The 13,380-nt window shown below is 46.8% G+C and overlaps 1 protein-coding gene across 1 annotated transcript in view; it reads left to right on the plus strand.

Annotated features, from left to right (window-relative positions):
• Positions 1 to 9,978, plus strand: part of Csad (cysteine sulfinic acid decarboxylase) — a 26,743-nt gene extending 16,765 nt beyond the window's left edge. Inside the window, exons 9-15 of the mRNA XM_059253123.1 lie at positions 6,620 to 6,736; positions 6,814 to 6,878; positions 7,136 to 7,217; positions 7,599 to 7,798; positions 7,927 to 7,978; positions 8,105 to 8,194; positions 9,167 to 9,978. Coding sequence (XP_059109106.1) covers positions 6,620 to 6,736; positions 6,814 to 6,878; positions 7,136 to 7,217; positions 7,599 to 7,798; positions 7,927 to 7,978; positions 8,105 to 8,194; positions 9,167 to 9,340 — 780 coding nt within the window. The 3' untranslated portion in view covers positions 9,341 to 9,978. The remainder of the gene's footprint in view (positions 1 to 6,619; positions 6,737 to 6,813; positions 6,879 to 7,135; positions 7,218 to 7,598; positions 7,799 to 7,926; positions 7,979 to 8,104; positions 8,195 to 9,166) is intronic.
• The last annotated feature ends 3,402 nt before the right edge of the window (positions 9,979 to 13,380 follow it).

Consider the following 13,380-nt stretch of genomic DNA (forward strand, 5'->3'; position numbering starts at 1 on the left):
TTTCCATACCTTCAAAGCAACCTAAAAGGAGTTCCCAGAGACCAAATACCAAGTGCAAATTACTTGATTTATCAGGTACCTGGGTTTTCTAGGTTTCCTGGACTACGTTTTGCATAGGCCTTTGATCCTTGGAGGACTCTCTGATCCTTGACTCTCAGACAAGATTCACATAGGGCAGTAAGAGAAACCAACAAAAGGTGTGGTTAAAGGAAGGAAGGAGGGGGGCTAGGTGCTGCTCTCTGGAGCCAGGCCAGGAGCTCAGCAGGAATGCACTACAGGTAGATAAGAAGATAAATTACGACAGGTCTGTTTGGTCAGTTTCTTCCTCTGTGAAATGGATGTACTACAGAAGTCACTACATAAGGCTGTTGTAAGGATTAAATTAATTAGTGTGCAGAGTGCTTAGACTCGCTCCTGGACATGGATACACTAGCTGGACATTAGCTGCTGTCTTTGAACTCAGTATGTGACTCATGTTGGCCTCAAGCTTGATCTCACTTGGTGCTGTCATTACAGGTGTGTGTGTGGGGGGGCACCACACAACCGTTGCCATCTTCATCATCATCACCATGTACCACAATTCTCCACCCTCCTGGTCTGGGCAGCCAGTGACCAGCACAGTGCCTCTGAGCTTCTCTATCCTGGAATTAGGAATAATTCTGACTTTTTTTTTTTTTTTTTTTTTTTTTTTTGGTTTTTCGAGACAGGGTTTCTCTGTGTAGCTTTGCGCCTTTCCTGGAACTCACTTGGTAGTCCAGGCTGGCCTTGAACTCACAGAGATCCACCTGGCTCTGCCTCCACAGTGCTGGGATTAAAGGCGTGCGCCACCACTGCCTGGCTGACTTTTTTTTTTTTTGGTTTCTTGAGACAGGGTGTCTCTGTATGCCATTCCTGGCTGTCCTGGAACTTGCTTTGGCAACCAGGCTGACCTTGAACTCACTGAGATCTGCTTACCTCTGCTCCTGCCTCCCACACACTGGGATCAAAGGCGTGCGCCACCATCGCCCGACTTTAATTCTGGCCTTTTGCAAAGAATTTCTTTTTCTTAGTATAATGTCCTCAAGTTCATCTGTGTTCATTCCTTTTTACGGGTGAATAATTTTCGTGATGGGTTTTGTACATTTTATATATCCATTTCCCAGCTGATGGACCTTTGGGTGGTTTCCACTTTTCAGCAACCGTGAATAATGCTGCTGTGAACATCGGTGCCCAGGCTTTGATGTGAACATGCCTGCCACTGCCTCCCAAACGCTGGGATTAAAGGCCTGAGCCACCACCACCCGGAGCTAGCTTTTCTTTTTCTTTCTTTTTTCTGTTTTTGGTTGTATATCTAGGAGTGGAATTGCTTATTTAATCGTTGAGGGAGTGCTAACCTATTTTCTCTTTTCTTTCTGGAGAAGAAACATTTTTCTCCTCTTTAAAAAAAAAAAAGTTTCATGGCTCAGTGGCTAAGAGCACTGGCTGCTCTTCCAGAGGACTCAGGTTCAATTCCCAGCACCCACATAGCAGCTCACAACTGCCTGAAACTCCAGTTCCAGGGGATCCGGACTCTACAGACACTGCATGTACATGTCTACACAGACATACACGCAGACAAAATACACATAAAATAAAAATTAATTAATTAGCAAAAAAAAGGTTATTTTTTAAGACTTTCATGCGTGCATACAATGTATTTTGATCATATTAACCCCCAGGTCTCCCCATGACTCCTTCCGTGTGCTGTGCCGTTCCCCATTTCCTCCCAACTTTATGTCTTTCGTTATATTTTACATTAATCTTTGTCTTAATATGTAATCATGTGCATGCCTGGTGCCTGCCCAGGCCAAAAGAGAGCGTGAGATCCCCTGGAGCCGGAGTTACAGATGGTTGAGAGCAGCCGTGGGGTGCTGGGCACCAACCTACCGCAAGAGCCGCGAGTGCTCTTGGCTGCTGGCCGTCTCTCCAGTCCACCTCTCTTTTTGAAAAGAGCTATTTTTAAAGTTTATTTATTTGTATTTTATGTGGATGGGTGTTTTGCCTGCATGTATATCTGCATAGTGTGTACATGCAGTGCATACAGAGTCCAGATCCCTTGGAACTGTAGTTACAGTCGTGAGCTGCCATGTGGGTGCTGGGAATTGAACTCAGTCCTCCAGAAGAGCAGCATCTCCAACCTGACATGGGTGCTGGGAATTGAACTCAGTCCTCCAGAAGAGCAGCATCTCCAACCTGACATGGGTGCTGGGAATTGAACTCAGTCCTCCAGAAGAGCAGCATCTCCAACTATGTCCTCTTCTTCATCATCGATGTTGTTATTGTTATATAGTAGCGACTGATTCCACTTTGTGCTCCCATTGGAGTTTGGTTCCAAGTGCCACACCCTTAAAGAAAGCTGACCCTCCTCTCAGAAGCTGTCAGCTGTTGGTAGTTCCCAGCTAGGGGTAGGGATTCCTAACCTCTTCCTTCCTTCCTTCCTTCCTTCCTTCCTTCCTTCCTTCCTTCCTTCCTCCTTCCTTTCTTTTCTTTGTTCTCCCTCCCTCCCTTCCTCCCTCTCTCCCTCTCTCTTCCCTTCCTACCATCCTTTCTTAATTATTTGTTTTTGTTTTTTGTTTTTTGCTTTTGAGACAGGGTTTCTCTGTGCAGCCCTGCTTGTCTTGGAACTCACTTTGTAGACCAGGCTGGCCTCGAATTCACAGAGATCCTCTTGCCTCTGCCTCCCAAGTGCTGCGATTAAAGATGTGCGCTGCCGCTGGGCGGTGGTGGCGCACGCCTTTAATCCCAGCACTCGGGAGGCAGAGGCAGGTGGATCTTTGTGAGTTCAAGGCCAGCCTGGTCTACAGAGCGAGATCCAGGAAAAGGCGCAAAGCTACACAGAGAAACCCTGTCTCAAAAAACCAAAAAAAAAAAAAAAAAAAAAAAAAAAAAAGATGTGCGCTGCCCCTGCCGCCGCCGCTGTCTGGCTGTAATCTTTTCTAAAGTAACTGTACCGTTTTAAAATTCCAGGAGTATATGATGTTCTCATTTCTCTTTATGCATACCAATACTTGGTATTGATTTCTTTTTTTTCTTTTATTGAGAAAGGGTCTCCTATAGCTCAGGTTGGCTTTGAATCCTCTAGCCAAGGACGGCTGTCAGTCCTGACCTTCCTGCTTCTACCAACTGAGTGCTGAGGATGTGAGCACGACCACAGCCTGGTTCAAGCTGTGTTGTGTGATTGAACCTAGGGCTTTGTGAATGCTGGGCAGGCCCTCTACTAACTGAGGTACATCCTCAGCACATATGCACACATATGCACATGTACACACACCTTTTTGGTATTTATTTTAATTATACAATATGTTTGGGAAGTATCCTTTGTAGCCCATGCTGGTCTAGCCCAGGATGACTTTGAACTTTTGATCCTCCTGTCTCTACCTCTGAGTCATGAGATTACAGATGTGCACTATCATACCTGGTTTAGTGGTGCCGAGGAAGGCGGATCTGAGTTCAAGGCCAGCCTTCTCTACATAGCGAGATCCAAGACACCAGGGCTGCACAGAGAAACCCTGTCTGAAAAAACTAAAACAGCAACAAACAACAACAGTAACAAAAACAAACAAACCCTTAATTTCTACTGTATGTATTTGTTGTTTGAGTATCTGTTCATCCAGCAATCAATATTACGTTGCTTCTACACTCTAGTTATTGCAGATAACGCTGTTTTGGACAACTACCTCTTTAAGACCCTGTGTTAGTCTACTTTTAGTTAGTACAGTGAAGTACCTGAGCCGGGTAACTTAATAAAGAAAAGACGTTTATTTTGGCTCCCAGCTCTGGTCCAAGGTTCAAGGCTTAAACCTGGTGATGGCCTTCTTGCTGGCAGAGCACCGAGTCAGTACAGGACATCACATGGTAAGAGACAGGGACCAGGTGTGGGTGTCTCCTCTGGTCTCTCCTTACTCAACTGTAGAGGTAACCATAAGGGCCACCTGGTGACCTTAAGTAAGCCCAGTCACCCCACTCCCACCCCCAGGCATCACAGTTGTATTAAATTTCTACTCTCTTAATAGTTCACAGTGACACAAAACCATACCAAGACCATAGCACTCCCCTTGTGCTTTGGAGGATTCATACCAGAAGTGGAACCTACTGATAATTCCATTTTTAATGTTTTTTTTTTGAGTCAAGTTTCTCTTGTGTAGCCCAACTTGACTTCAGACTTGGAGTGATCCTCCTGCCTCAGCCTCTTAAGTATGCATATGGAGGTCAGAGAGTCAGTTCTGTTCTTCCATCATGGGAGGCCCAGGAGTCACACAAACTGTCAGACGGTGGCAAACACCGTTACTTCTGGCCATCCTGCTGCCCACCCCACCCCTGCCTTGGTTCCTTGTGCTTTGGATAGCGTGTCTTATTTAAACAAAAAGCACAAAGTTTCTTTTAATATTTTAAGTTTTATACTTTTAATTAGTTATGTGTATATACGTCTGTGTGTGCATGTGCGTGTGAGCGCAGTGCCCGTGGAGACCAGAGAGGGTGTTGGATCGTGTGGAACTGGAGTTACAGGTAGTTATAAGTCATCCAGCATGGGTGCTGAGGTTAAATTCAGGTCTGCTGGAAGCAGCAATGTTCATAACTGCTGAGCCATCTGCCCAGTTCCTTATAATTTACATTATTTTTGTTTTTATATTTTGATATAGTGTCTAAGTATGTAGCCCTCAGTGGCCTGGAACCCACATCACACTGGCCTTGAACTCAAAGATACCCACCTGACTCTGCCTCTCAAGTGCTGAGATTAAAGGCATGCACCACACACATACACATACATACACACAGCATAATTTAAATTCTTACAGTTAGGTCTCTCTTTTTTTTTTTTTTTTAAGACAGAGTCCTGTGTAACCCAGGCTGGCCTTGAACTCCTGATCCTGCTGCCTCTAAATCCAAGTGCCAGGATTACAGAGTGTGGAGCCACACCTGCAGGTCTTTTGACTTTTTGTAATTTTGGTTTTGTGTGTATGTGTTTAGTACTGGCGATGGAACCTAGGGCATTGAACGTTCCAAGCGAATGCTCCATCACCAAACTATCCCCCGAGCTCTCTTTTGGGGCTTTAATTAATTAACTGATTGACTGATTGATTTTTTTTTTTTTTTTTTTTTTTTTTGAGAGAGAGGGTTTCTCCTTGTAGCCCTGGCTGGCTTTGAACGTATCGATCCTCCTCAGCTGCTTGAATAGCTTTGATGATAGGCTAGCACCACCAGGCCTGGCTACAGGAGATTATTTTCTTAGTTTCTTTTGTTTTTTTGAGATAGGATCTCACTGTGTAGCTCTGGCTGTCCTGAGCTCTCCGTGTAGACCAGGCTGGCCTCAAAATCACAGAGATCCTCCTGCCTCTGCTTCACAAGTGTTGGGATTAAAGGCGTGCGCCGTCAATGCCTGCTTCTTGGTTTCATTTTTGTGTTCACGTTCCCTTTGTGTGCGCACACAGTTGCCTGATGTGTTTTGTTTTGCTGTTTGCTTTTTGTGTGGTTGGTTTTGGAGATTCTGCTTAAGACCTCAGGTGAGCTAGGTAAGTGCTCTTGCACTGAGCTGTCTCGATCTCCAGCTCTAGTTGGTTTTTTGCATTCTGTTTGTGGGGAGGAAGTATTTGTAAACTGGTAATATCTATTTATTGTTTTTTTAATTTTAATTTTATTTTTATATGTATGTGTGGTTTGCCTGCATGTATGTCTATATGCCATGTGTGTGCCTGGTGCCCAGGGAGGCCAGAAGAGGGTGCTGAATCTCCTGAGAATGGAATTACAGACAGTTGTGAGCTGCCATGTGGGAGCTTGAACCTGGATTCTCTGGAAGAGCAGCCAGTGCTTTTACTGCTTTAAGATATTTTATTTTTATTTTATGTATGTGTGGGTCCTCTGGAAGCACAGCTGGTTCTGTGCTCTTAACTGCTGAGCTGTCTTTCCAACACAGCAGTGTTCAGCTTTTAAATGTTTGATAGAATTCATCAGTGAAGCCGTCCATGCTTGGGCTTCTCTTTGGGGTAGGCTAAGGTTCTTAATCACTGATCTGATGTCGGTATGAACTTTGTAGTGTGGGGCTTTTCAGTATGCCTCTTCAGTGCTTATGTTTGTGTGTGTGTTCGTGTGCACGCGTCCTGGTGTGCACGTGGAACTCTAACATCACCTTCTGGTGTTGCTCCCCAGGAGCCTTCCACCTTGCTTTTTGAGATGATCTTTTACTGCCTGGAGCTCACCAGCAAAAATAGGCTAGCTGGCCAGCAAGCCCCAGGGCCTACCTATCTCTGTCTCCCCAGAGCTGGGTGTACAGGCTAGAGGGTGTGTGTGTGTGTGTGTGTGTGTGTGTGTGTGTGTGTGTGTTTACATAGATTCTGGGAATCGAACTTAGGTCCACGTATTTTCAAGGTAGTTAACTTTACTGACTGAGCTGTCTGCCTAGCCCAACACTGAAAGTGAAAGAGCACAAACCACGGGAACGCTGGACCTAGGTTCTGCTGTATCTGTGAACCCTAGTGTCCCTGCCCGCAGATTGCAGAGGAGGTTGGTGCAGGGCTGGGGACAGGTGTGCAGAGAGCATAGGGCACATCACCAGCATCTGAACAGCTTTACCGATGACTCTTTCTTCTCTACCTTTTGGCAACAGGGCTCTGTGCCGTTTCTGGTCAGTGCCACCTCTGGTACCACCGTGCTGGGGGCCTTTGACCCTCTGGATGCAATTGCCGATGTTTGCCAGCGTCACGGATTATGGTTACATGTGGATGTGAGTGAGACTCGGGTCGAGGGGGTAGGGTGGGCCCCTCTGAGGCCAAGACCCACGCTGTTCCTCCTGCTCCACAGGCTGCCTGGGGTGGGAGCGTCCTGCTGTCCCGGACACACAGGCATCTCCTGGATGGAATCCAGAGGTGCATACAGCCTCCTTCCCGAACCCCTCTCTTCAAAACTTTGGTCTTCACAATAGTCACAAACTAGGGAAGCTGGGGAGGAGTGGGATGAAAACTGGAAAGATGATTGATTGATGGTTAGAGGGAGGGCAGGCATGGGACTTCCTTCTGGCTGCTGGGGAAGGGGTAGGCCCTTTACTGGGTATCTGGAAGGAGAGGAAGGCTCTGCTAGGCAGTTGGAGGAGGAACCACTGACCCAGCCTTGCTGTCTCACCCAGGGCTGACTCCGTGGCCTGGAACCCTCACAAGCTTCTCGGTGCAGGGCTGCAATGCTCCGCTCTTCTTCTCCGGGACACCTCGGTGGGTCTGCCCTCACCCCAGGCCCCGGCCCTCCTTAGCTTCCCTGTTTCACCATGGAGGAATCCAGCCTGGCTGTGCTCCCTTTACCCTCCCACTGAAACCAAGTCCCTGTGGCCACCCCAACCCTGTGTCGAGCGCCCATGCGCCCAGTGGCTTGTTCTCATGGGACAGAAAGGGTTTCTAGCTCGTAGTTGCGGTCAGAGGGATCCAGTGCAGAATTTGGGAAGAGCTCTGGTGTTGGGAGAAACCCAGAGAGAGGTCAGGGTTGGCTGGCGGCTGTCCTCAGTGCTGCCCAGCTGCAGGGAGAGGAAGGGGGAGGCCCTGTTGAGACCCCTGTGTCGCCCTGTAGGGAGGTCTGCTCTGACGGCTCCTTCCCCACAGAACCTGCTCAAGCGCTGCCATGGGTCCCAGGCCAGCTACCTCTTCCAGCAGGACAAGTTCTACGATGTGGCTCTGGACACTGGAGACAAGGTGGTGCAGTGTGGCCGCCGCGTGGACTGTCTGAAGCTGTGGCTCATGTGGAAGGCACAGGGCGGGCAAGGGCTGGAACAGCGCATCGACCAGGCCTTTGCTCTCACCCGGTAAGTGTGGAGGGACCCCAGATCTCGTCTCTTCCAGTCTCCATTGGCGTCCTCGTGCCTCTGTGGGTCTCTTCCGTTTCCCCGCATCTGCCTTTCCTCCGCTGTGCTTTCTCACTCTTTATTCCCAGGTACCTGGTGGAGGAGATAAAAAAGCGTGAAGGATTTGAGTTGGTCATGGAGGTAGGACTCCTGGATCCTTTGAATGCCCATCCCCCATTCCATACATGAAGCCTCCTAAAGGACCAGGAGTGGACACAGGGAAATACCCCCTTCCTCAGCTCATGCCTTCCTCATCCCTCCCCTCAGCCTGAGTTTGTCAATGTGTGCTTCTGGTTTGTGCCTCCCAGTCTGCGGGGGAAGAAGGAGAGCCCAGATTACAGCCAGAGGCTGTCTCAGGTAGGCTTGCCCTCTGGGTGACCTAATTCAGGGAACTAAGCCACTGGTGTATTCCTGCCCTCTGCTGGCTGTGCCTGGCACAACATGTCCCAGCCTCGCTCTTGAGATGGCAAGCTCTGAAGAGCACCCCCTTGTCTTCTTTTTCGTGGGGTGCAGGTGGGGAGAAGGTTATGTTTCCGGAAAGTAAGGAGACAGAAGGGTGTTACCGGAGGGACTCACCCGTGTGCGGCACACAGACGTCTGTAGCTTTGCCGCTGTGCTGGGGACAGAACCTAGAAAGATCATCCCAGGCGTGCTTTTAGAGGCAGGAAGATACGTTATGTCCCTATCCTTAAGAATGGATTAGTTCTGCAGCCAGGTGGTGCACACCTTTGATCCCAGCACTCGGGAGGCAGAGCCAGGCAGATCTCTGTGAGTTCGAGGCCAGCCTGGCCTACAGAGCGAGGTCCAGGACAGCCAGGGCTACACAGAGAAACCCTGTCTCGGAAAATAAAACAAAAAAAAGAATGGATTAGTTCTGGACGTTTAGGAACCTGGAGCGGCACCAGTGCCCCGCCCTCCTGGGCTGTCCCTGCAGAAGAGGAGCTGCTTGTTTATACTTGTGTTCAAGGTGTTTTGTAAGTTACCACTAGGTCACAAGGTGCAGGTCAAACTATGTCAGGCAGTAAGAGGGGAGAGAAGGAATTGAGGGTGAAGGCTTGAGATCCCGGAGGAGCAGTGCTGGGAATCAGAGGTGAGTCTGCTTGGATGATGTTCCCGGCTCCAGTTTCCTTGGAGAGAGGACAGGGCGGAAGAAAGCAGGAGTCAGAGAAGGTAACTCAGGCTGCATGTGGTGGAGAAGGCTGCGGAAGGTGGCAGGATGCGGAAGGTGGCAGGATGCGGAAGGTGGCAGGATGCGGGGAGACAGCCTTTGGAGCCAGGTGGTCCAGGCAGCCCGACCAGCTGCTTCAGCGCTCCCTCCATCTCTCACAGGTGGCGCCTGTGCTCAAGGAGCGCATGGTGAAGAAGGGCTCCATGATGATTGGCTACCAGCCCCATGGGACCCGGGCCAACTTCTTCCGAATGGTGGTGGCCAACCCCATACTGGTCCAGGCTGATATAGACTTCCTTCTGTGCGAGCTGGAGCGTCTAGGCCAGAACCTGTGAACTGCTCCCTCTCTCCGCCTCACCCAAGCTCTGCATAGCCTCCTGGGTTCTCAGAAGCAACCTTTCTAGGACACTGTGGCCCTGACTGTGTGTGCTTCCTCACACTAGCTCTCTTAGCTAAGTATTTGCTATTAGGAGGGTGCTTAAATATACTACAGTATGTTTTTATGAAATATGCTTTCATTAAGCTGGGTGTGGTGGCGAATGCTTTTAATCCCAGTACTTGAGAGGCAGAGACAGGAAGATCTCTGAGTTCAAGTCCACCCTGGTCTACAGGGTGAGTTCCAAGACAGCCAGGGCTGCACAGAGAAAGCCTTGTCTCAAAAAAACAACAAAAGAAATATTCTCTCATTAAATTTATGTTTACAAAGAATTTTTATTAATATGAGGGAAGTGGTATGATATTTTGAAAAAGTTGGATATGGGTTTATATAATTGTGGTATCTGAGTTATGCTAAAAAAAAATACATAGGAAAAGGCTGATGAATAACTGTGGCGAAGGTTAGCATATTTCCCTGGAATGGGATAATAGGCAGTTTCTAAATCAAACCTCTTGGACCTTTTGTGCTTCCCCATTTTATTATGCAACAAATATTACATACTTTTCAAATAGGACAATAAAGCTGAAGTTTCAATTATATTTTGATATATTTTCTTTATTTTTTTTTTTATTTTTATTTTTTAAAGATTTATTTATTTATTATGTCTACAGTGTTCTGTCTGCACATAACCCTGCAAGCCAGAAGAGGGCACCAGATCTCATTACAGATGGTTGTGAGCCACCATGTGGTTGCTGGGAATTGAACTCAGGACCTTTGGAAGAACAAGCAGTGCTCTTAACCTCTGAGCCATCTCTCCAGCCCCTATTTTCTTTATTTTTATCTTTATATTCATTGGTGTTTTGCCTGCATGTATGTCTATGTGAGGGTGTCAGATCCCCTGAAACAAGTTACAGACAGGTGTGAGCTACCATGTGGGTGCTGGGGCAATGAACTCAGGACCTCTGGAAGAGCAGCCAGTGCTCTTAACCACTGAGCCATCCCTCCAGCCCTGCTACTTACCATTCTTAAAAAAAAAAATCCTCACCAAAATATATATATATATATATATATATATGGCTCAGGATGTAGCTCGCTTGGTAGAGTGTTTGCCTTAGCAGTCATGTCGGCTTGGCTTTGAGCTCCAGGACTACATTAGAATCCAGGCATGGTAGCACACACCTGTAACCCCAGAACTGTGGAAATGGAGGCAGACGGATCAGGAGTCCTTGGTGTATGTCAGTTTCAAGGCCAGACTGTACCCATGAAGACCCATAATTTAGTTAGCCCTTCGTATTGTTTGGGATCGCCACTGTTTTTTGGAAAGCACTTAAAGGCTGAGGTGTAGTTCAGCGGTAGAGAGCTTGCTACTGTTCTGGAGGCCCCAATTTAGGATTCTGCTGTGCTTTGTGGCCCAAGTCCATGCTCCCATCTGAGGACCACTCAGGTTGGTCTTGCAGTGTCCAAGAATACCGCCAGGCTGAAATGGCTCTTGGGTGTCACATCCATGTAGAGAGAGGGTCCCGTAACTCCTGTCAGGTGAAGGTCACAGCTCTGTCCTCAAATGATCCTATCCCAGCTTCTAGGGCATGCTCCACTTTCCTGTGGTTCTCTGAGCCCTCCTCACGTCTCAGAGGTTGTGGTAGAGCCCGCTGGGCCTCTGGGCTGAGTTATAACATGGTGACAGATCTCCTTAGACTGAAATTTTTTGCATGGTACAGGGATTTAGCCTGATGGCCCAAATTTGACAATATTCCTAGAATATGTTTTTAGCATATCCTCTACTACCAACAAAATCAGATCACACATTAAGTTATTTTATTTACTTATTTAATTAAAAAAATTTTTTAGACAGGGTCTCACTATGTGTAGCTCTGGCTGTCCTGTAACTCACCCTGTAGACCACACTAGCCTCAAACTCACAGTGATCCTTCTGCTTCTGCCTCCTGAGTTCTGGGATTAAAGGCTGCACCAGTATTTCTGGCCACACAGTAATTTGTAGCCTGTTTTCAGCTTTTTCTTACACAGGGAACAGTTAGCTCCTGGGGCTGTTGAGATGTCTCATCAGATTAAGGTGGTTCCTGCCAAGCCCAATCACCTAAGCCCAATCTTAGCGTCTACATGGCTGAGGGAGAGAACTGACTCCTGGAAGTTGTTCACTGGCTTTACATGGATCCCATGGCATGGATGTTCACACACACACACACATACACTCACACACACACACACACACAAAACGATGTAATTTTAAAAATGTATGTGTGCATGTGTACATGAGTGCACATAATATTTTTTTTTTTTTGAAAACCAGACATGATGGCTCATGCCTTTTACCTAGCACTCAGGAGGCAGAGGCAGGGGGATCTCTGTGAGTTCAAGGCCAGCCTGGTCTACATAGAGAGTTCCAGTCCAGCCAGAGCTACATAGTGAGATCCTGTCTCAAAAGAAAAAAAAATTTCCACTTAGTTAATTGATAAAGACTATTACGATTATTTTATCTTTATTAACTGGTAGTTTTATTTTTTCAAGAAATTTATTGAAGCTGGCATAATTGCACATACCTTTAGATTCCAGCACTCAGGAGGCAGAGGGAGGTGGATCTCTATGAGTTCTTGGCCAGCCTGGTCTACATGGCTAGCTAGCTCTAAGCCAGCCAAGGCCAAATAGTGAGACCCTGACTCAAAAAAATGAATTTGTCAGGCCAGTCAGATTGCTCAGCTGCTAAAGGCATTTGCTCACAAGCTTGAAGAACTGAGTTCAATCCCCAAGACCCACAAGGTGAAAGGACAGACCCCGATTGCTACAAGGCGTCCTCCGATATGCACATATGCACACTATCACACATGCGTCAAATAAATAATACTATAAAAAGGTAAAAAGAAACTTGTCTGCTCCAACCAGGCTGTGGGACTTACCAACACAGACTTGTTTCTTTTCCGTCCTTTCAGGGTCTATGGTATTGCCAGCTTCATTTCTGATAGTGTTGATTGTGTTTTCTCTCTTTTTCCTGTTCATCGTAGTTAGAGGTTTATTGTTGTGATGGTTAATTTTATGTGACAACTTGGCTTGGGCTGAGGGATGTCTAGATGGTGTTAAAATACTGTTTCTGAGGATGTTTCTAAAGAGTTAGCATTTGAATCAGGAGACTGAGTAAAGAAATTGACTCTCCACTGTGGGTGTGCATTATCCGGTCCTTGAGGACACTTCCTGATCTGGAGCATTGTCGTCTCCTGGCTCCTGACTCCAGCCCTGGAGCTCCTGTTCCAGGGCTCTGACCTCAGGCCAGGGGTCACACCACCTGTCCTCATGCCCTTGAACCTAGATTGAATTACACAACTGGCCCTCCTGGTCTTTTAGGTCGTAGGTAGTGTATTACAGAAATTCTTGGCCTTCAGACTTGTGAGCCAGTTCCCATAAGTTTCCTCATAGAGCTGTACAGTATCTTACTGCTTCTATCGTTCATGGACTCTGATTAATTGAAGTTGTTCTCAAAAAAACATCTTTGTTTTCACTGTATCTTTATTGTTTTATGTTTATTGACTTTTTAAAAAAAAGATTTATTCATTTTATGTATATAAGTGCTCTATCATGTACAACTTTATGCCAGAAGAGGGCATCAGATCCCACTATAGATGGTTGTGAGCCACCATGTGGTTGCTGGGTTTTGAACTCAGGAACTCTGAAAGAGCGGCCAGTGCTCTTAACCACTCTCCAGCCCCATGTTTATTGACTTCTAACATCACATGTAATTTGAAAGTCTGTGTTGCCTTGAGATTGGAAACAAGATAATAATGCCAGGACTCACCACAAAGCTCAAGGTTCTAGCCAGGGCAATTAGGTAAGAAAATGAAATAAAAGTCATTATATATTGGAAAGTAAAAATCAAAACTACCTCTGTTTATATATATAGCATTGTGTGTAGCAAATCCACCAAAATAACTTAGATGTACTAGAGTGTGTGAAGTCCTTGGTTTAACCAGTAATACCACACACACACAAAGG

This window comes from Peromyscus eremicus, unplaced genomic scaffold (assembly GCF_949786415.1).
Source record: "Peromyscus eremicus unplaced genomic scaffold, PerEre_H2_v1 PerEre#2#unplaced_1692, whole genome shotgun sequence".
NCBI classification, from domain to species: Eukaryota; Metazoa; Chordata; class Mammalia; order Rodentia; family Cricetidae; genus Peromyscus; species Peromyscus eremicus.